Below are 21,344 nucleotides of genomic sequence, written 5' to 3'. Positions count from 1 at the left end.
TTCTTGCCTCTCTGTGTGTGTGTGTGTGTGCTCCTCGCCGCCATCATGCGTGCAAGTGCGCGCTGAACTGACAACTGACAAAACGTCGCCTCTCCTCTCTTCCCCCTCTGTCGAGGCGGAGTCGGTGCGTGGGCGGCTTGCTCCATGGATCCCAACGGCTGTGTGGGCGTGAGCCCTGCGTGCGAATGTATCGTGGTGAGGGGAGCTATGGCTTTGCGTAACCCCTCTGATAAGCAACACTCGCGAGCCTGCCCCAGTGTCCCACGCGCCTATGCCTCTCGTTATCTCTTGTAGTACGCCTTCATGCACAAGCACGCATGCAGACGTCCGGTGTGAGACTGCCCAGTGCCTGTTTTGCCTCATGGCGCCATACCCACGCCCACCTCCTTTTCCTTTTCGCCCCGCCGAATCCTCTCCCACGATCGCGACCGCGCACCCACACGCACATGCGCGCACGCTACGCTCAGTACTGCCTTCGCACTGTCCGCTTTTTCACGGCCCCTTACGATACCCCACCGCCACCACACAGACGCACGTACGCGCACACCGCCTGTGCTTGTGGGGTTGCATGGGACTGCGCCACGCGTTTGTGTGACTGGAACCATTGCTCGCTTCGTCTTGTTTTCGCAGCTCATCTGGTGGGCGCACATCTTCGCTTCGTCGCCCCGCGCCAACGCCTCACCGTCTTTTGTTCGCGCGCGTGTGTGTGTGCTTTGTTCGTTGCTGCGGTGTGTGCCGCTCCCGCCTTTCGCACAGCTGTCGCTGGCCTCCCCTTTCACGACGCTCTCTCTCTCTCACCGTGTGTGTGCGTGCCTCGGGCGCCGCTGCAGGTTTTCGCACCCTTTCTAGACGTTTTGAGAGAGCGCTCCCGCTGGCACATAGGTGCACATGCGTGTCGCTCGTTGAGTGGTGAGAAGGACTACGACACGTCGAAGACATCGATCAAGTGCGAGAGAGAAGGGCCAACGCACGCGAGAGACCACTACCGCCATCGAATATCCTCCGCCGCGGCAAGAGTGAGAGAGCGCGCACGCGAGCCATTAGAGAACGGAGGGATACGAAGAGAACCCCACAGCCCACGGAAGGCCTCAGGCAGAAGCCCACGAGACAAGGTGCTGCGGAGAAGAAAAAGAAGAGCGAAGGAGTGTGCGCGCATACAGCCTTGTGTAGCGCACGCGTATGCGAGGCACAGCAAGAGAGGAGCAAAAGGGAAAACAAAAGGCAAGGTTGAACGTCATCGCTTGTTGCATTGGTCTCTGACAATGTCGGTTTCCACCCAGCATGCGCGCTCCCACTGCAGCAGCAACGCAGGTGCGAGGCCTCCACTGCTGCTGCTGCTCACCCTGCTGGTGGTGCTACAGCTGCTGGCCGCGGGCGCGACCCCTGCAAGCGCCTTTTATGTGCCTGGCGCAGCAGAGAAAGCGTACAAGAAAGGCGAAAAGGTGAAATTCATGGTGAACTCGTTGCGATCCTCGTCGGAGATGTTTCCCATCGACTACTCAAAGATGCCGTTCTGTCAGCCGGCGAGGCAGGAGTTCAAGGAGGAGTCCATTGGCGAGATCATATGGGGTGACCGCATGCTCAACTCCCTGTACACCGTCAGGATGAAGGAAGATGTGAAGTGCATGGCTCTCCCCGATTGCGACTTCATCGCCAACACCGAGACAATTCGCCGCAAGGAGTCGAAGAACCTCACAAAGATGATCAATAAATGGTACCGTGTGTACATGAACATCGACAACTTGCCCGTCTTCTCCACCAACCCGGAAAGCACACAGATGAGCGAGTGCGCCAAGAAACTCGGCAAGGACGTCAAGATCTACGCACAGCGAGGGTTCCCGCTCGGTGTCCCGGCCAAATGCACGAGCGACCGGGCGGCGCTGCTAAACAATCACCTTGATTTCACGATTCACTACAACCACGACAGCCAGACGACCAGCACGACAGCAGAGGAGGAAAGGAGGTATATCGTGGTCTTTATCGACGTCAAGGCCAGAAGCATCGCTTGGAGCGACTCCCTAGAGTGCAACAGCCAGATGAAAGTCGCGCCGGAGGTTCTCGCGCCAATGCGCGGCCTCAAGATGAAGAATGTTACGCAGAACAAGGCGACGGTGTACTGGACGTACAGCGTCAAGTGGAAGGAGAACCCGAACGTTAAGTGGGCGACGCGCTGGGACTTCTACCTCACTGCCGCCGCCGCTGCCGCACCCGCTGGCCACATCCTCTTTATCATCCTCTCGCTCGTGGTGGTGCTGTTCATTGGCAGCGCGGTGATGGGGGTTCTGCTAAGGGCGCTGCACAAGGACTTTAACCGCTACAACTCCGAAGACCCAGAGGACTTGCAAGAGGAGGTGGGATGGAAGCTGGTTCACGCCGACGTGTTCCGCCCGCCACTTTACGCAAACTGGCTTGCCATCTTCGTCGCCAACGGTGTCCAAATCCTCACGACTGTTGGGGTGGTGCTAATCATAGCGCTTATGGGCTTCCTCTCCCCCTCTCGGCGCGGTGCTCTCCTCACGACAATGCTGCTGACCGCCGTCTTCACGTCGCTCATTAGCGGCTATGTCTGCGGTGTGCTGCTGCAGTACCTCAACTGCCGTGCATGGAAAAACATTTTCACGTGCAGCTTCACACTGCCGGGTGCAATGCTGCTCATCTACATTTTCATCCTCATCATCAACAAGGCGCACGGCGCCACTACTGCCATCCCGTTCATGACGCTGTTGGAGATGCTGACGCTCTTCGTGGCGGTGAGCCTGCCGCTGACGGTGTTGGGAGGCTCCGTGGCCTTCCGCCAGCAGCCCATCACGAACCCGACGCGGGTCGGTCGCCTCGCTCGCGAGATCCCGACACAAAGCTGGATCAATCAGCCCATTTTCATCTGCGTCTTCTGGCCATCTGTTCCGCTTGTCGTCGTCGTGATCGAGCTCTACTACATCATGCAAGATCTGTGGGAGGGACAGATCTATTACTCCTTCGGCTTCCTCACCGTGACGGCGTGCATTTGGGTACTCGTCTGCGCTCTCGTCACGATATCGTGCCTGTACTACGTTCTTTGCTACGAGAATCATCGCTGGTGGTGGATTGCGTACCTCGTGCCCGGCGGTGCCGGTGTTCACATGTTCTGCATGTCGCTCATTTTTTTCATGTCTCACGTCTCCGTGAGCAGCTTCGCCTCTGCGGTGCTTTTCTTTTCCTACATGGGGATGGTGTCGTATATGTACGGAATGGCGGCTGGTGCCGTCGGCGTGATCGTCTCCATCGTGTTCGTGCGCAGGATCTACGGCAGCATCAAGATTGACTAGAGAGGATGGCCTCACCTCCCCGCGTGTCTGGCGAGAAGGAAAAGGCGAAACGGGGAAGAGGCGAGGTGGTGTGCGGCAGTGATACTTGTTTCGCCTCCTTTGTGTGTGTGCTGCGTCGCTCTCACCCGCTCCCTCTCCATCGCTCTCGTCCGCCCTTCGGTATTTTTAGTGCTCGGCGTCTGCGTGCTTTTCTTTTTTTTTTTTCGGCTCGTGTTGTTCTCATTGTTCTGCGCCTTTTTTTCTTGTGCGCGTAGTCCGTCTGAGTGCTTGGCTTTGCTCTTGTGCGTCGCAATTGTGTACGTATGCGTGCATGTGTGGGGAGGGGGAGAGAGGGATGTGACATTTGCGTGTGTGTTGTAGCGAACACTCACTGTCGAACCCTTCTTTTCTCCCATTTTGTGCTCTTTGTGTGTGCCTCTTCGCACCACCCGTATCTGTAAGAGAAAGAGAGGGCTGCGAATCAACGACAACGCCCCGTATTGCGCTCGCCGGCGTTTCGCGGGGTGGGGGGGAGGCTGTGCGGTAGTCCTTCACCTCTACGGTCGCCCCTTCTTGACTCTTTTTGTGCTGTGTGTCTGTGCGTGTTCTCGCATAAAGCGAAAAGGGCCGATACAGGGACGGGCATGCAGAGCGGCGAACTCCATTCCGACACCGTTCCTCTTGCCCTCCTTTGCTTTTCGTTTTTCCTTTTCCTTTCTGTGTTCAGGTGCGCGCGTGCATGTGTATACGATTCACACGCCTCTGTGTGTGTGTGTGTGTGTGTGTGCGTCCCGTCTGGCGCTGTCGTGACCCCAGCTTGTGCGTTGCTGCGTTTTGCTGTTCTCCGTGCTAGCACTGCACCACATTCTTGTTTCGCAGTCTATCTCCCTCCCCCATCTGCGTGCCGGCAGCCGCTCAGTTGACTGCGCGTCTTCTCTCTCCCGCCGCCCTGCCCACATCGTTCTTTCTCTCCCTCGCTACGTGTAGCGTTCGGCTGCATCAGCAGCGGGGAAGTTGGAGTAAGGGGCACGGCAGCCCGCGCTCCGCATCGGCCCTAGACCTCCCCTTCCTCCCTGACAAAGAAAGAGAAGATGTGCACCGTTCAATGAAGTGCAACAGACACTTGACGCGAAGCGCACCAGCCAACAGACAGATAGTGCTGCATCCAAAATCAAGGTTCTTACGGAAAACAAAACGGAATGCGAAGAGCTTGCATGAAGATAGCAGTGTGCAGTCCCTCCTCCTTTGCTGCTCCTGCTGCCCAGTGTTTGAACCTGTGGCGTACGCAGAGTGCGTTGGTAGTGTTGGTGCAGGCACCAAAGGGAGGTAAGGGGAGCGCTGCAGGCGAGACGATGTACGGGGACGGGGGCACATAGTTGAATGGAGAGAACAGGAAGAAGCAAAAAAAGAAAGACGACGCGTAACAGGACGGTTAGTGTGGTAGGGGGCGGGCAAGGTGTGATACGGAGGGTACCGGCGATGGCGAGGGTGATGGAGGGAAGTGGTGATGGTTCGACGTCTCTCTAGGACCCTCGTGAAGTACCACGCCGCGCGTTTCTCCTCTGCAATCTCTCTCACGCGCTTGGCCCTCCTCGCCTTTCCTTACTCCTTGTTCTCGCTCACCAGAGTGGAGGGTGTACGCAGATTCAACACCCACCCGCTTCTTGTCCACTGGTTTCGCATGAAGCAAGGCGCGGCCTTTCGCACAAGGCTGTGTATGTATGTGTACCGATGCATTGCTGCTCGATTCCGCCTCCACCACCCCTTATACCCCAGGCCACACGCTTCCTCTTTCGCTTCCCCCTCTACTTTTTTTTTCCACCGTCTCTTCTACCGTTTCCACCCCGCAACCATCATCCGACACAAACCCATTCACAACGTCGCCACACTCATCTCTACTCTCCCCCTCCCCCCGCTCCTAGGGTGCCTGTGTGTGCGCGCGTCTCGCTGCCCCCCCTCCCGCCGACTTCCAGGTGCGTATATCGATGTATGCGCACATATTTGTGCCAAAATTTCGTATTGTCTTCAGACGCTCTCTTCTTTTTGTTGTTTATCTGGTTTCCCTCTCTCGCTGAACACTTGTCACCATCTGCAGCTTCTCTTGCCCCCACCCCCTTCATCCTTCCTCTTCCTCTTAGCCGATTTTCATTAGTTGGCCGGCCATTACACATAGCGCGTGGGTGTGTGCTGCATCTCTGTGCGTCGTGCTACCGCAGACGCGGTGCATATAAAGGAGCGTTGTGGGGGTGGGGCTGAAGAGCGTTCGTTTCGCAGACACACACACACACACACACATACACAAAACTTTCTCTTTGGGCAATCTCCTTGCTGCTACTGTCCCTTCTGTTTTTTTTTTTCTCCCTTTTCTTCGTGTGCGTTTGTTGAGAGTGTTGACCACACCCACGTACACACGTACTCTCTCTCTCTTTCATGCAGGCAAACATCGCTGTGGTTTGTCCCCTCCACCTCTTCATCCTTTTCACGCCTTCCTCTCTGCTCTTTATTGCCCTTTATCCTTGTGTGTGTGTCCTCTGTTGGCTTTTGCCTCTTGTGTGTGGGCATTTACGTGGTTTCGTACGTCTTGGTCTGCTGCTCGGCTTGTCTTTGCTCCCCATCGACCTCCCTACCACTACATCCCTTCATCGTCATTCTTACCAGTGCCTCGCTGTGTAACACCCTCTCCCACCCGTGCGCTCCTGTCTACCTGTTTGTGTGCTTGTGCGTCCGTCTTATCGAGTTGCCCTACTACCCACCCTCTCCCCATCTCCCCTCTATTTTTCCCTCTCGTTTTTTTCGCCCCTCCCCCCTTTTCCCATCATTTGCCTTATTTTTCTTGTTGGACCCCTCCTCCTTTTTGGTTGCAGTGCGCGTGTCTGTTCTCTGGTCTTTCTCGACCCCCTCCCACCCCTCCCGTCCCGTCTGTTCTTCCCTCTTCCTTGCTCGAGGGCTTCGATTGTTTGCTTGTTTCCACACACCACACCGCCCTTCACCTTGCACAGCGGCGAACACACGCAGAGACACTCCACTCGCATAGAAGCATACATTGGCCAAACAGCAGCAAAGCAAAACAACAGCAAAAGGGAAAGCGCTTGCCTGTTACATCTGTTTTGCTTGCTTCTGTCGACGGGTTTTTATCATCCCCTCCCCCATTCATTCCTTCTTTCCTTCCGCATTCTTCTTTTTTTTTCCTTGCGCTGATCTCGTGTTCTTGACAGGTGTGCCTCTCTCTCTCTGTGCGTGTGAGTTTTTCGCACGCGCGGCTCTCTTCCCTTTTATGTTCTTGTTCGCCCTTTGCGCGCCCTCTCGTTCTTCCAGTGGCCCACAGGCTCGCAATACCATTCTGTTTGCCCGCCCCCGACACACACACACACACACACACATGCATGCATACTCAGTGTTCATTTACTCGAATCTCTCCTCCTCCTCCTCCTCTCTTCATTTTGAACTCTTCCCTCCTCCACTGCTTGACCCCATCTGTCCTCTGCACCCGCTCTCCTCACCGCCTCACTTTTCTTTCCCCTAGAAACATAAAACAAGCACCCCCCCTCCACACACACACAAACAAACTTCCTCTTTTTTCTCTTGTGTTGCTTGGTATCTTCCCTCCTACCTTCTCCCCTCCCTCCCACCCTACTCGTGCGTCGTCACTCGTAGAACTGTAGATTGTTCTCGTTCCGCGTCGTGCCGTTTTGCCACTGCTCTTCTCCCTCCTTCCTTTCTCGCCATCACTCACACGCGCCCATACAAAGGGGCTTTGGCTCTCTGATTCCGTCTCTCCCCCCCCCTCTCCCCCCTCTCTTTATCGGTATCAGCACAGGGTGCGCACGCCGGTGTACACGAGAGAGAAGCGTGCCTTGTATAAAACCAGAACACAAAAAAAAAGCATATTATTATTAGCATTATTATTATTATTTTTTTTTTGGGAGGCGGGTTTCGAGTGTAAGCCGTTGTTTCCCTGATTTCGGTTTCTCATCATTGTGTATTTGGTGGTTTCGCAGCAGCTGAATGCCGCCGCTGCGCCGCCCGTTGCAGCCGCGGCTCACAGAGCAGACGCCTTCCCTAAAGGCCGCCCCTGAGTTAGCGGCGACTCACGGCGACACACTATCTCTGGTGCCGCCACCGAGCGCCTCCCTCGTGTGGGCGAAGGCGCCGCGCGTTGTAGCAAAAGGCGGGGCGCTGTGCCGAGCAGGACGGGCCCACGCACAAGTATCCCCTATCGTCTCGCCCTCTCACAATGGCCGACACAACACCCGGTGGAACAGCGCTCGAGGCACTACAGAGACCCTGAAGAGCACCGGGGCTTCCACGAGACGTAGTGCGCCGCGTAGCTCTGCATTAGCCGCGGAGAGCGACAGGGAGACAACCGCTCGAGTCATGTCCGCCCGTTCATCTGTCCGAGCCAGATCTGCAGAGCCGTGCCCATGCCCATCCTTCGACACCTTCGACCATGCTGCTGCACTCAGGTGCGCTACTGATGCATTCGCAGGAGAGAGCGAAGAGGCTCTCCGCGCCCCAGACCACCTGACTCGAGCAACTCGTCCCGCATCTGCCCAGGCACACTACAACGCACGTGCGAGCACCTATGCTCGCCCGCAGCTGAGTGAGGCGAGCGATGCGGTGGTCGCAGGGCGGCAAAGTCGTGCGGTGTGCGGCAGTCCCGCCCGCGACGTTTCTTACACACACTCCATATCCTCTCCAGTGCTGCACCCCAGTGGCTCTGCGTCCTTCGCGGAAGCCGCGCCGCACCCAAGTCATCCCCGTAACTTCGCTGCGTCTGCTGCCGCTAGCAGGGAAGGGGAAAGAGATAAGGGCTGCGCCTCACTGCCGCAGTCGCCCTCCAGCACCACCGCTGCTGGTAGTGCGACCCGCTACGGCACAGAGGGGCCGGCAACCCTAGACAAGCCGTGGTTGGCCACATCTCCAGCCCACAGCATCCTTAAAGGGAGGGGGCGCATGAACAGCACCACACGTATCGTGTCGAGCGCCGTCTCTTCGACCGGGTCCACATCCTCTTCCCGTCGTGCGCACACCCCATCCAGTGTTCCGAAGGCTGCCATTAGTGACTCAAGGGCCCGCTCATTGTCCAATCCAGAAAGCATCAGCGTGCAGGAGTCCGCAAGGCAGTCACGGCACGTGACGTTCGACGAGGCTGCGATCAAGTATCTCGACGCCTCCGAGAGTCACGTTGTATACGATGACAATCGGCTGGGAAGGCACCCGGAGAAGGTGGAGTGCTTGACTGCGATGCTGTCGCCCTGCGCCGTGAGGGGCTTCGATATACGTCAAACCTCGACCACCACGGCGGCGTTCACGCGGAAAGAAAACGCCGACAGCTGGGATGCCGACTCGGAGTGGTTCAACGAGGAGTTCGGCGCTCAGCTCACGCTGGTCGGTGCCACAGCTGACTCTGCGAAGGCAGCACCCATCCCATCTTCGGCGGCGGCAGCGAGCGAGTCGCCACCGTTGCCGTCCGCCGTCCTCATCAAGCGCCCTTTTCGAGTGTCGATCCCTTCGTCGTCGGCTACGACCGCAGGAACGGCCCTCACTGCGGCGCGCGGCGCCAGACGCCAACCCGGCATGCCAGGGCGCAAGCGAGGCGAGCATGATTCCGTCGGCAACTGTCAAAGCCTCGGTACAACCCCCTCCTCTTCTCTCTCTCGCACTCCCCGGAGCACGAGCGCCGTCATGAATACGGACCACCCCAGCGCCCCGTTCGGTTCAGCCACCCCAGCAAGCAGCAGCAGCGTGACTGCGGGCGAGGCCAGTAAGCCTACTAGCGACGACGTCCGCGACTCGTCGCCAGTGCTGGCGTACGAACATGCTTCCTTCATTGGATCAATGCACTCTGGCAACCATAGCGCCCTAGCCTCGTCGCGCCCACGAAACACCGTTGCCCCGGCCCCGCCACTGTCCGTTAGCGACTTGCGGCGCCGTTCCCCGCCAGCGTCGACGCCTTTGGCGACGCCTGCGACGCTTTCAGAGTGTAGCGAAGCAAGTGGGTCCCGTCGCGGGGGCAGTCACTGGCGCCTTTCGTCCCCTCGCATCTCCCTCTCGAACGTCGAGGCTGCGCTGGACAAGGTAGCGGAGAGCGGACGGAGTGTTCGATCGACAGAGCAGGAGGCTTCCCCGGTGTCACCGCGGAAGCGGACAGTGGCGGTCAACCAACACGACAGCGAGTCCCCTACTTTAGGTGCGATGAAGCAGTCGATGGCCGAGCGTCGCTTGCTCCAAGCCGTGATGCAGTTGAATGAGCGCCAACGCCCCACCGATCGGGCGGCCGCCTCGTCCGTGGTACCGAGCAGGACAAAGACGAGCGCGTCTCCCGCGGTAATGGTAGAGATGCCGAGCGGGACCGTTGGCAGCCGCGCAGGCGGCGCCCTCAGCAGCAACTCCGTCTCCACCTTTAGCTCGGATGGGCGTGGCGTGCGAGCGCTGCGTGGGACAGCCCCGGCACTGGGCAGCCCCCACGCAAACGTTCTTTCGGCCGAGGTACGTCAGTTTCTTGACGCCGGTGCGGCCTCGCTGTCCTCCACAACATCTCGGCGTTCACGCGCCAGCCACCCAGCAGCAGTGGACGAGGCAGGCATCGCCTACTCGAGCGCGCGAACGCAGGCTTTCGGTGCTCAGCTTTCTAGCGCACGCAGCACTACGACACCCCCAGCAGCCACCGCGGCAACTAGCGCCGTGAATGGCAACCGCGGAAGCGCCAATGTCCTGAGGGCCAACTCCACCAGCAAAGCGCTCTCGCCCTCCCCCTTCCCCTTTGCTGAGCCAGCGGTGCCAAAGGCTGGAGGGCGTGGCTCTCAGGTGTCGAGGAAGGATGACACCGTCACCGCCGCCCCGTCGGCGTTGTCCAGTGAAGCTCGGCGATCGGGCACAATCATATCGCACCTGCATAATCAACTGAGCATGCCCGCCTCTCAGCCGGCGCACCCTCAGTTGGACGACGGCGACAAGGACGAGGATGAGTCGGAGCCGCACATACAGGTACCGGTTCCCATCCCGCGAACACCGCCTAGCAAGTCGAGCTGGACAGCGCAGTGACGATAGCAAATAAAGGAAACGGATACCAAAGCCCCTCCCAAAAGGCGAGGAAGTGCGAGCACATCTCCGTTATCTCCCGAGGCTGTCAGAGAGCACCCGCGGCGGCGACATTGCTGTGCGTGGTTGCGCGTGTACGTGTAGGTTTTCATATGCAGCTGGCATGGTGAGCCGCGTCGGCAATCGAGTTGGATGCTGGTGAAGCACAAAGCCACACACACACACACACAACAAAAGAAGATAACTGCAGCGAAGCGTGACAGAATTGTGAAATGGTAGGCAAAGAGAGGAGCAGGAGGGAGCCTCAAGTGCGCTGAAGACACATGCATGATGGCTTTACACCCCTTGGGGCTTTCACCTCTCCCCCATCCTCGGTAGCAGCTGCACTCACGGCTGTGTGTATGGCCTCGAAGGAAAGGGACGAGACAATGAAGCAAGGCGCGTAAATGGACGAGGCAGGTGGAGGGGTGGTGTTGGACGGCCCTTCTCGTTGCTGCGTGGCCTCCCGCTTATGCTTTTAGTATGATTGTTTTTATACGAGTGGTTGTATATGGCGCCCTTTTCTCTCGTACATAACCCAGCATGCACACATATCTCTATGCATATGTGTATATATGTATGTGTGTATGTGTGTGTGTACATGTGCATGCGTGCATCTTTCGTTCTACCCCTACTCCTCCTCTGCTCCGCTCTTATTAGCCGTCTGCCTGTGGGGTTTCCCCTTTCAGCGCGGCTGAATCGAAAAGAGGAGAGGGGCTACCTTGTACCACGCATGCTTGTGTATGAGTTCTTGAACGCACCCGCTCGTTCCCCCCTCCCCCGCTCTCTCTCACCACCGCCACACTTCGCCTGCTGCTATCTTGTGAGTAGACCTCGCTGCTCTCACACAATCTCTCCACTGGAGTATCAGGAGTACGCCATCCCATCACCCACCTCACCCTCTGCGTTTCTTGCCTGCTTGAAAAGAAGAGGGCTTCTCAAGCACATCCCTGCTCTATCCTCTGTTTCTCTGAGTGAGCGTGCGTGCGTGTGTGAATGCGTGAGACATCATGCGGGGAACAAACGACACACCGACCGCAAACAGCGGTGGCAAGCTCCAGATTCGCACGGCTCTCTTGGAGTCTGTGCGCCGTTACAATGAAGATTGTTTAAACACATCGACGGCGGCAGCGGCCGAGGAACCTCTCGCGACCCCGACGCAGCGCGGAGATAGGTTTCCTGATGCGTTGCCGCGGATGATTGCCCAGCTCTACCCTAGCCTTACGAACCCCTCCTGGGCAATGGAAGAGTGTGTGCGCCTGTGCCCCGCCGCGGAGGTGTGGTGCGGGACTGCGCTGCCCAAGGACGTGTGGGCACCGCCAGGCACGGCGGAGTGCCCGTTCGGCACGGAGCCTATGGACTTCAACGCACATCGATGAAGGAGCCCACCGTGTTCGTGTTGCTCTCCCCGCTGATGCGCTCCCCATCGCTTTCGTGAGCCGACGCGCATTCGACTGCCAAACCGTCGAGACAATGCGAAGGAAAAAGAGAAAAAAAAACAAAGATCAGAGCGCACCAAAAGGGAGGGACACACCGCTCACCGCACCAGGGAGCTGCTGGTGAGTAGGTAGGTAGGTAGGAAATGCTGGGCTCCTGCTTTCCTCAATGGCACCGATGTGCCCTCATCAACATTGCTTGCGCTAGCCTCTTTTTTTCCGACAAGCCTACGGCTTTCGTTTGTGTGTGTGTGTGTATGTGTGATGGGGTAAGTAGCGAAAGAGGAGTGCAGCCGGAGACACGCCATGCCCTCTCTCCCGTCCCCCTCCCTATACCTAGCTTCATTGTGTTGCCCTGCCCCCTCCCTCCCCTCTCGCATACCTTCTAAGCCCATGTTTCCTCTCTCTCACACACACACGCACACACTCCTCGCTTCCGCTAACATCACGGGCGATTATCCCCCTTCCCTGCGTAGCGCTACTACCACCCCCACCACCCCAAAAGCGACGACCACTACGACTTGCGCACGCACAAGTATAGAAACTGTCGCATAGATATGAAGTTCACCGTGACTTGCCTCGTCTCCTCCGTCAACTCGTCTCTCCTGGCAGAGAGTGAGGCAGTGACGAAGGAAATCACGGTGGCCAACCCGAGGGCGACTGTGCAGAACCTGCGCGCCACTGTCGCCATCCAGTTTCGGCTCAAGGTTGTGGCCTTTGAGTTTCGCTTCGATCGCCACGAGGGCGCCACCGAGAGCGACTCAGCGGCGCCAAGCTCATCTCCATCTGCGGCCTCCGCGGTGGTGGACTTTGGTGACGAAAAGAAGCTGCTGACGGAGTGCGGGTTGCAGGAAGGCGATCACTTGACGGTGGTGCCGAAGAATTACAGCTCGCTGAGCGCGGCCGGTGCGGCAGCGGTGACCGCGAGTGAGGCCTCGTCATCCGAGGTCCCCGCAACGAAGCGTGTGCGTATCGAGTCGAGGGGCGAGGTGGACGCCCCCGCCGTCATTGCGAGCGAGGATGAGGACGCCGAGGAGGAGGAGAGCGAACTGGACGAGGAGGACGACGCGGATGACTCCGAAGAGGACGGCGACGCCAAGGGGCAGAATGACTTGTTCGCTGCCTTGCGGGAAGTGGTTCCAGATCTGACGGTGCTGCGGCAGGAGTTCCTGGCCAACCCGCAGGCCGTCATGGAGCGGATCGAGCGGAATCACCCCTCCCTGTTCCAGGTGATTGTGCAAAACCAGGAGACCTTTGTCACACTCATGAACAATGAGCAGCTCACCAAAGCCGCGCAGAGCATGTTGCACGGCGGCACCATGGGTGGCGATGAGGACGAGGATGAGGGGGGCTCGCTGGAGTGGTCCACGGGGGAGGAAGATGAGGAGATGGACGAGGAGACAGCGGAGCAGATGAGTGCGCTGTTTCAGAGCTACATCACCTCGGCGGCCCGCAGCGGCGACAGCGGCGATTTTGACGCAGCCGACCTTGCTGAACTGGAGGCGAGCGGGATGCACGTGGAAGAAGTGGGCGACGGCGACGGCAACGCCAGCGGCAGCGCACGCATTGGCAAGGCGAAGCGGCAGTCAGACAAGGAATTCATCCTGTCCCGGGTCCCTTCTGAGGAGGATGAGAAAAAGATCCAGGCTCTGACGGAGTTGGGCTTCACCTACGAACAGTGCAAGGTTGCCTTCTACCTGTGTCACCGCAGCATCGACCGTGCATCGAACATGCTCTTCGAAGCCCCACCAGAGATTTGACGGCAAGGAATTCACGTGCACCAAGGATCGGTGGCCACCCCCTGTGACTTCAGTGTCTCTATCACAGGCTGTCACTCGATCGCGCGCGTGCGTAACACACATACACGACATCACACAGGCACAGGAACGGGCACAGGCACATGCGCAGAGAGCGATGCGCCTTTCCTACCTCACGCTGCATCATCAGTGCATTGACGCTTGGCGAGGCCGAGAGAGCTGGCGGTCAGAAGCGCGTGCTTCAAGAGACGGAATGGCAACGCAGGGGCGTGCTCGAGGCGCGTTGTGGAGAGTGATCCTGTGGTTACTCGTTGTTACACGTGCCTGACTGCCAGCTTGTACTTGCCCCCTATTCCATTTGTGTGATGTCTACTACCGCTGTCTTTTTCCCTCTGTTCTAAGCACCTACCCCCTCCCCTCCTCCCTCCCTCCCTCCCTCGTGCCACTGTACACATCCACGCCATGTCTGCAGCCATCGCTGGCAACGCGTATTGGCGTGTATGTGTTTGCATGTGTGCGTGTGTGTTTCGGTATGGCGCGTATGAAGGGGAGAGCATTGTGGGGGGGGTGAGTAAGAACAGGGGGTGGAGGCAGTGGTGCATAATCGCGTGGGCGCTGGCTGCGTACAGCTCAGGAAGGAAGAGTACGCGCGCGTGCTTTTCTCTACGCTTAAGCGTGTACGCGTATGCGCGTCTCACTGTCTGTGCTTGATTCTATGCTTCGAAGGGGGGAGAGTTGCGAAGGGTGGTCACGCATCGCTAGGCTCGCCGTTGCTTCCATCACCATCTTCATCTGGCCTCACTCGCGGAACGCTCCTTGCGCTGCAGCAGGGTCACAACTCCGTTACACCGCTGCACGCGGTAGTCTCTTTCTGTCTTCGAGGTGCTGCGAGGAAAAGCGCCATGGCGCGCGCATGTGTGCGCCTTGGTGCTTGGGTTCGAAGGCGAGGGGAAGGTTTGGGGAATGCGCGGCACCCTCCCGTTCCCTCCTCATACCAGATAGTCTCCGCGTCTTTCCTGCGGCCGACGGGCCTCACGTTCCCCTCTCGCCCTTTCCTCCTGCTTTCTGTTTCTCTCTACCTTCGTCATCTTTTCTCTCGCGTGTGCCGGCCACGCACATGCCTGCTATGGCCGGGCAGAGCGACACGCCGAATTCTCCTTGTTTCGCATCCGGGCAGGGTGCGTATAGTTTTAAGGGCTGCTACTCGCAGGCTGGTGCGTGTTTCTCTCTCTCTCTGACGTTCCGGTGGATGTGTTGCCTCGTCTGTGCGAGTGGACGGATCGCCTTGTCCGCCCTCTCTCGTTCTCTCCTCCTCTCTTCCGCGCTGAATTCATCGAGGCACCAAAAGGATACACGCAAACAAGCTCTTTTACAGCGTCAAGGAGGGCAGCAACTTCGTTCCCCATCGCGATCATGGAAATCTCATTCAGCGCTGCGTTCAATACCGCAGAGGCGCACCGAATGGCGGAGGGACGGCGCCGCTTTTACCCCTCTGCCTGCGCACTCAACCCGTCCTGCACCGTCGCTGTCCTGTCGACTGTGGCGGGTGCCAGGGCATATAAGCTCATGACGGCGTGCGAGCAGCGCGGGGGGGCAGTGGTGCAGCCGCTGCACCCCCGCCCTCCTTCCACCGCCGCGGTATCTTCTGAACCCACCTCGGACAGTGCTGGCAGTGCCGATGGTACTGCCCCGCCTACCGCGCTCTGGCGCACGCCCGTATACACGGCGACAATGGCTGGCGACAGTGCCCTTGTCGCTGTCGTGTTTCGAGCTCGTCCACCGGTGTTTGTGCCGTCCACGGTAGCCGTGACACGAGTGGACGAGGGGCAGAGTCACGATGCTGAAGCCGCGCCACCGGCGAGCAGCAGTAGCAACAGCGGCTCTGGCGTTGGCGCAGACGCCGCTGCTTCGTCACCTGGTGACGAGGAGCTGCCCGAGTCGCCTATGCCAGCAGAAGACCCAGCCAACGTCTCGGCCCTCGTAGCCGCTGAGGCTGAGTGCCGACGCTATGTATACCTGTTCGACGCTACCAGTGGCACTTGCCTAGCCGCGCTGCACTTCTGCGGGTCACCGGTGCTGGCGCTGAGGGCGAACTCGTCTGTCCTCCTCGTGGCAGCTGTTGACCTCTTTCACCTCGTCGACCTCCGCACTTTGCGGTATATTCGACAGCAGAGCATGTACAAACCTCTGAACCCACGTGGAGTGCTGGACCTCTCGGCGGCGGTGCCGTCGCGGAAGGCGGGCGGTGGCACATCGTACGCCGTCGCCTTCCCTCAATCTGCACGCGGGTACGGTGGTGATGTGACGGTGCTAACGCTACATTGTGTACCGTCTACATCACGCCGACAAGCGCAAACAGGAGACGGTGGCAGACAGGCCTCGGGGGTGTCCGCAGCCGTCGGCCCTGGGCGAACTTCCCTAAGCACCACGGCGGCAGCGGCCAATGCGACGACCAGTGGCGCCTTTGGTGCTGCCACGCCGCCCATGGAGCAGCGCACCATCCCAGCGCATCACCATGCCGTGACACATCTGCGTTTTCGCCCAGATGGTCGACTGCTGGCCACCGCCTCGGAGCTTGGCACAACCGTGAAGCTCTTTGACAGTCTTACTGGTGCGTTGCTGGTAGAGCTACAGCGGGGCCACCGCCCTGCCGCGGTGCTCTCGCTCGCGGTGCAGCAAGACGCGCACCGGATCGCCGCCCTCAGCGCCAATGGAACGCTACACGTCTTCGACTGCGCAGCCATCGTTCAATCCTGGGAGTCGGCGAGGGAGGCAAGGGTTTCGTCATCGCTTCCTGCTCACGGTGCGCGCTCGCCTACGGTGATTGGCGGCGCTGCAGGAGCGAGCAAAGTACGAGCTGAGTGCAAGCACAAGGTGAACTTGATGCCTCACCCAGCTGCGAGCGCCAGTGCTGCCTCGGCGAAATCTACTCCGCGGCGACTGGGTAGCGCCGTGATGGCAGCTGCAGCTGGGTCATCCAGGGCCAACTATTCCAGCTCCTATGCAGAGAGCAGCAGTGCCCCGCCAGGTGCGGGGGCAGCCGCCAACGACGGGTGGCTGCACTGCGAGAGCGGCTTTGCCGCCGACGGAAGAACAGTTTGGGTGGCGCAAGTGCAGTCTACGGAGGTGCAGCTGCAACACGCCGCTTCGACAGCGCCGTCGAAATCTGCGACGCCATCGCCACGGCTCTGCGTGGGAAGTCTCACGTGCTTTCCGTTGCCGTCGCCTAACCGCGGCCGCTCAGGTGGCACCGTTTCGCCTGCCGATAAAGGAGAGGAAGGATGCCACTACGTCGTCGTGTAGCGAGCCCTGCATGCATGCATCAATCATCGCGGCAGCGGTGCCGCGATGCTGGTCTTAACCACTCTGCTTTCTTCCTGTGTCCGCGCGCTCCGCGTTGGCTGTTTCGTATGTTTCCTTGCCTTTGTCACGCTCTTGTTTTCTTCGTTCGTTTTGTCCCCATCCTACCCGCCCCCCCCTCATGTGCTTGCCCAACTCTACCGCCCTCTCCCCACCCCTCGCACCACACCCCCATTAGCCTTGGCTACTACCACTTTTTGAAGCTTTCGATATGCATCTCGAGTGTCTTGCGGATACCACCGAGCAAGTGGTGCAGCCATGACCCACGTGCACGCCCACGCCACGAGCCACGCGCGCTTGCCTTTTCTGTTGGCTGCGTGCGGTGCTTGGTTTTGTTTGGCCTACCTCACGATGCTGTTGTGGGTCGGTACGGGTAGTGGCACGCCGCCGTGGCGAGATTCGTGGCTGTACTCCTCTCTCTGCGTCTACGCGAGCCATTCAGTGACCCTCTCGTGCTGATCTCCCTCTTCATCGACCATGCATCTCCACACTTGCGGCCTGACACTGGCTTGATGCCCTCCTTTCCACCGTCGCTACGTGTGTATCTCTGTCTCTCTTTCTCTCTCACGTCCTGCCCATGATGGTGCTCCATTCTCCGACTAGCGTTCTCAAACCATGAAAACCACAAAAGAGCAACTACACGTCAAACAACGCGAACGACATCTCTTCTCTCTGCACTCGGGTTGCAACCGCTAGGATCGCTCTCCAGCACCCGCCTCCGCTCCCTTCATACGTTGTGCACCTCCGTATCGGCCACCTCAGCATCTCACGTCGGTTTCCTGTTCGTTCCCCTTTACCGAAAACACAATTGGTGCCTCACCATGTCCTATCCGGCGACGTTCCGCGAGTGGCTGGCAAAGATCATCAGTTTCGACACGACGAGTCGCAACTCGAACTTGCCGATGGTGGAGTACGTGCGCGACTACCTGAGGTCCGTCGGCGTTGCGTCGACGTTCGTATACAACCCGGAGAAGACGCATGCCAACCTGTGGGCGACGCTTCCCGGCGAGAACGGCGCGATGCAGGGCGGCATCGTGCTTTCAGGCCACACGGACGTTGTGCCGGTGGATGGGCAGAAGTGGGACAGCGACCCGTTCACGATGGTGGAGAAGGACGGCAAGCTGTTTGGCCGCGGAGCCTGCGACATGAAGGGCTTCCTGGCCGTTGTGCTGGCGCTGACGCCACAGTTCCTGAGAATGAATCGTGTGAAGCCCGTGCACTACGCCTTCTCATTCGACGAGGAAGTGGGCTGCACCGGCGTGCCGTACTTGATCGAATATCTGAAGGCACATGGGTTCCTGGCGGACGCCTGCCTCATCGGTGAACCGACGGACATGAACGTTTACGTTGGCTCGAAGGGCTTTACTCAGTGGAGCGTATCTGTGCAGGGAAAGGCGATTCACTCGTCGATGGCGCTCATGAACACAAGCTGCAACGCGATCGAGTATGCTGCGCAAATCATCACAAAGGTGCGCGAGATCGCGGTGGACCTGCGCAAGAACGGCCGCCAGGACCCTGAATACGCATGTCCGTTTCCCTGTATCACGACTGGGTTGATCAAGGGCGGCAATGCTGTGAACACGGTCCCTGCGCAGTGCGAATTTGTGGTCACTGCGCGCATTACAGACAACGAGACACCGGACGCCATCGAGCGGCGTGTGCGTTCGTACGTGAACGATCACGTGCTGCCTGCAATGCGTGAGGAGTACCCCGATGCTGAGGTAAAGGTGACGCGTCCCTTGAGCATGCCTGCCTTTAACGGCAAAGAAGCTGCTTCTGTGACGCAGAAAGCCTTGATGCTCCGGAAGGCTACAAGGACGTACAAGACGGGTGGTAGCACGGAGGGCGGCTACTTTGAGGACGTCTGGGTGTCTCAACGGTGATTGTGGGTCCGGGCCCTCAGGCGATGGCGCATCTGCCGAACGAGTACGTTCTCGTGGACCAGATGGAAAAAAGCACTGAGTTCACGATGGCCCTGGTGCGTCTGTACACGGACCCGAGCTACTGCGGTGCCGGCAACCTGTAAGAGGTAAGTAAGCCACTGAAGTGCAGCGGCTTGCGCTCTCCGTGGTGACTTTATCCGCTCCACGGAAACTTTGGAGGTTGAGCGTCGAAGGAGCCTTTCCTACGTCATCCTTCAGTATCTTGACGTCGGGTGAGGAAAGGGCAACCATCGCGGGGTGGCTGCTTGGGGCGGCCGTGTCTTCTTACGCGTGTGTCACTGTGCATGTGTGGCAAAGGGCAGATTGAGGTCACTCGCACGGGTGCGTAGGACACCTGCGCTCTTCTGTCGCCTTGGGGCACTGCCACTTCTCCCTACCCCTCCCTCCCCTCGTACTCTTCTTTCGCTTGCTTTTCGGAATTTACTAAGAGGAAGTGCCGTGTGCCATCCTGCGTGTGCTGTCGTTCATCTTTTCATCACTGTCTTGCGCCTAGCCTACTCCACTCTTGTGTGCGTGTGCGTGTGCGCGTGTGTACGGCCCTCTTTGCCGCATCGCCTTCGCGGCATCGCGGGCACGTTTTGTTTTTTCGCGGAGGCGACAGGTAACGTCGATGCGGCTTCACGCTTCCTGATGCCTTGCTGGGGTGGTGCTCTGCTGCCTCTAGGCGATACGTAATGCGCACAGCTACACCTCCTGTTGTAGTTTGTAATTTTGTCTGATGCGCACGGCATATTGTGCGTCTCTCCTCTCTCTCCCCGCTGTCTGTGTGTTTCACTTCCTTTCATGGATTTTGTAGCCACTTGTTTCCACAGAGCCTTCCTGCTTTGTGTATATTTTCGCTTCAGCTCTGTTTTAGGGGCACAATGGTGCCTGTATGTGTGTCGATGAAGGCTAAGGAAGGAGACACAGGGCAGAGGGTGCGCGGTGATGGCCAGGCTGGTAGTCCGCTTTCGCCCTCTCCCCCGCTGCACCCGAGATCTCTTCGCCCTCTCTCCCTACTTTCACCCTAATCGTTATTAGCAGTATCGTCCTTTTTTTTTCCTTTGTCCCCCCTCTCCTTTTTCTTTCTCCCCCTCGTTTGCTGTCCTTCACTCTCTACTGCCTACTGGATCGAAGAAGACGGGGGTTGCCTTAATGGAAACCTCAGGAGCAACATGAACCAAACCGACGAAGACACCGCCCATGACTGACTCAAGAAAAGGGGCACACAGAGGGGGGAAACTGTGCTGACTCTCAAGCACACACACACACACACACGCACACACGTGCACTCTCAAAGGCTTACCCGCCACAGTTTCCGACTCCGTTTTGCTCTACGCTCATCCTTCCCACCCCTCCCCCTGTCTCCTCTCCCTATATCTACCGGGGTCTGCGCCCGCCTCTTCACTGTAGAACTTCAACAACACAGCCATAGACTCTTCACACATTTGCATCTACAGCGTTGCCATAAACGGGCTCGCGCATGTGTTTTCGTTGCCGCCCACCTTTTTTCTTGCCGTTTCTTATGTTCAGCCACGCTCTCGCTCCATCTCTCATTGCCACCCCCTCCCCTCCCACCCCACCTCACTTCACAATTCGCTCTGTCATTACACTCTTCTCCAGTTTTCTTTCCCCCCTTCTCGTCTAGACCATCCATATAGGCCCACACACCCCCACAGGCCTGCCCACTGGGGCGTAGACATCGCGCGTCAGCACTCACGCACGCACATGCATGTAGCGGGGATACGCGCGTGCTGACGTCAGCCACACGAGTCTGAAAACATCTGCATCAACGCGGGTCGAAACGCGCCGCTCATGTCTGCTCGGCACTCACCCATCCACGCACTTGTTACTCTCGGCGACGAGACTCTTGCCGACCGCTCTTGCGCATCGCATTCTTCAGGACTGCATCGCGACCCTTCTCGCCCCCATGGCACACCGGTTCTTCTGAGATCGACCAGGGCATCGGCTCTGCCGTCAGCAGCGGAGTCAACAGACGTCGAGCTCAGCACCATGCCACGAGCACCGCCTCCCACGGAAAGCGCAGCTTCCCTTTGCCACCATCGTGACCAGCACCTTCATGATCGCAGCGGCAATTGGGGCAACTTCATTACCCCAGCTGCGGAGGGCAGCACCGGAGTCGGTCGCCTCAGTGGTACCGCGATGCCCTCAAGCGGCTCATCGTCCTCCTCGGCTGCTTGGCAGAGTTCGTGTTGCCAAGCGGAGGCGGTTGCGGCTGACATCATCGGTTCATGCGTGCTCCAGACTCCCTCTGCGTCGCCTGCATTCCGTACGGCATCCGCGGCACCTTCCCCTTCTCCGCCTTCTTCTCCTCCTTCCTCGAGTTCGATGGCGAACTCATCTCTAAGGGCGGCGTTGCCTGCCGCGCTGCCGGGCCACCTCTCGTCTTCACCCAACCCAGTGCCAGTCTTAAGCGGGGTGGGCGCGAAGTCGTCGTCATCTTGTACCAGCTCACCAAACTCAGTAGAGCGACGCAGCGTGACC

General features: G+C 58.7%; 6 protein-coding genes and 1 pseudogene across 7 annotated transcripts; all 7 read left to right on the top strand.

Moving 5' to 3' along the window:
* Window positions 1-568: 568 nt before the first annotated feature.
* On the top strand, window positions 569-913 carry LINJ_29_1740 (annotated as a pseudogene). Its single transcript has one exon. A coding segment is annotated over exon 1 (345 nt).
* A 349-nt stretch (window positions 914-1,262) lies between these two features.
* On the top strand, window positions 1,263-3,305 carry LINJ_29_1730 (conserved hypothetical protein; the record flags this gene model as incomplete). Its single annotated transcript, XM_001466655.1, has 1 exon — window positions 1,263-3,305. The coding sequence occupies one exon, from the start codon at window positions 1,263-1,265 to the stop codon at window positions 3,303-3,305; it is 2,043 nt and encodes a 680-aa protein (XP_001466692.1).
* Window positions 3,306-7,289: 3,984 nt separating this feature from the next.
* Window positions 7,290-10,328, top strand: LINJ_29_1720 (hypothetical protein, unknown function; the record flags this gene model as incomplete). The annotated part of the gene is made up of 1 exon (XM_001466654.1): window positions 7,290-10,328. One exon carries the CDS (start codon window positions 7,290-7,292, stop codon window positions 10,326-10,328), a length of 3,039 nt encoding a protein of 1,012 aa, XP_001466691.1.
* A 1,046-nt stretch (window positions 10,329-11,374) lies between these two features.
* LINJ_29_1710 (conserved hypothetical protein) lies at window positions 11,375-11,743 on the top strand (the record flags this gene model as incomplete). The annotated part of the gene is made up of 1 exon (XM_001466653.1): window positions 11,375-11,743. One exon carries the CDS (start codon window positions 11,375-11,377, stop codon window positions 11,741-11,743), a length of 369 nt encoding a protein of 122 aa, XP_001466690.1.
* A 614-nt stretch (window positions 11,744-12,357) lies between these two features.
* LINJ_29_1700 (conserved hypothetical protein) lies at window positions 12,358-13,560 on the top strand (the record flags this gene model as incomplete). Its single annotated transcript, XM_001466652.1, has 1 exon — window positions 12,358-13,560. The coding sequence occupies one exon, from the start codon at window positions 12,358-12,360 to the stop codon at window positions 13,558-13,560; it is 1,203 nt and encodes a 400-aa protein (XP_001466689.1).
* Window positions 13,561-15,501: 1,941 nt separating this feature from the next.
* On the top strand, window positions 15,502-16,860 carry LINJ_29_1690 (conserved hypothetical protein; the record flags this gene model as incomplete). Its single annotated transcript, XM_001466651.1, has 1 exon — window positions 15,502-16,860. One exon carries the CDS (start codon window positions 15,502-15,504, stop codon window positions 16,858-16,860), a length of 1,359 nt encoding a protein of 452 aa, XP_001466688.1.
* Window positions 16,861-17,738: 878 nt separating this feature from the next.
* Window positions 17,739-18,800, top strand: LINJ_29_1680 (metallo-peptidase, Clan MH, Family M18; the record flags this gene model as incomplete). The annotated part of the gene is made up of 1 exon (XM_001466650.1): window positions 17,739-18,800. The coding sequence occupies one exon, from the start codon at window positions 17,739-17,741 to the stop codon at window positions 18,798-18,800; it is 1,062 nt and encodes a 353-aa protein (XP_001466687.1).
* Between the last annotated feature and the right edge of the window lie 2,544 nt (window positions 18,801-21,344).

The sequence above is a fragment of the Leishmania infantum genome, chromosome 29 (assembly GCF_000002875.2).
Source record: "Leishmania infantum JPCM5 genome chromosome 29".
NCBI lineage: Eukaryota > Euglenozoa > Kinetoplastea > Trypanosomatida > Trypanosomatidae > Leishmania > Leishmania infantum.
The sequence above is the reverse complement of the archived record's forward strand: the minus strand, read 5'-3'. Positions and strand labels throughout refer to the sequence as shown.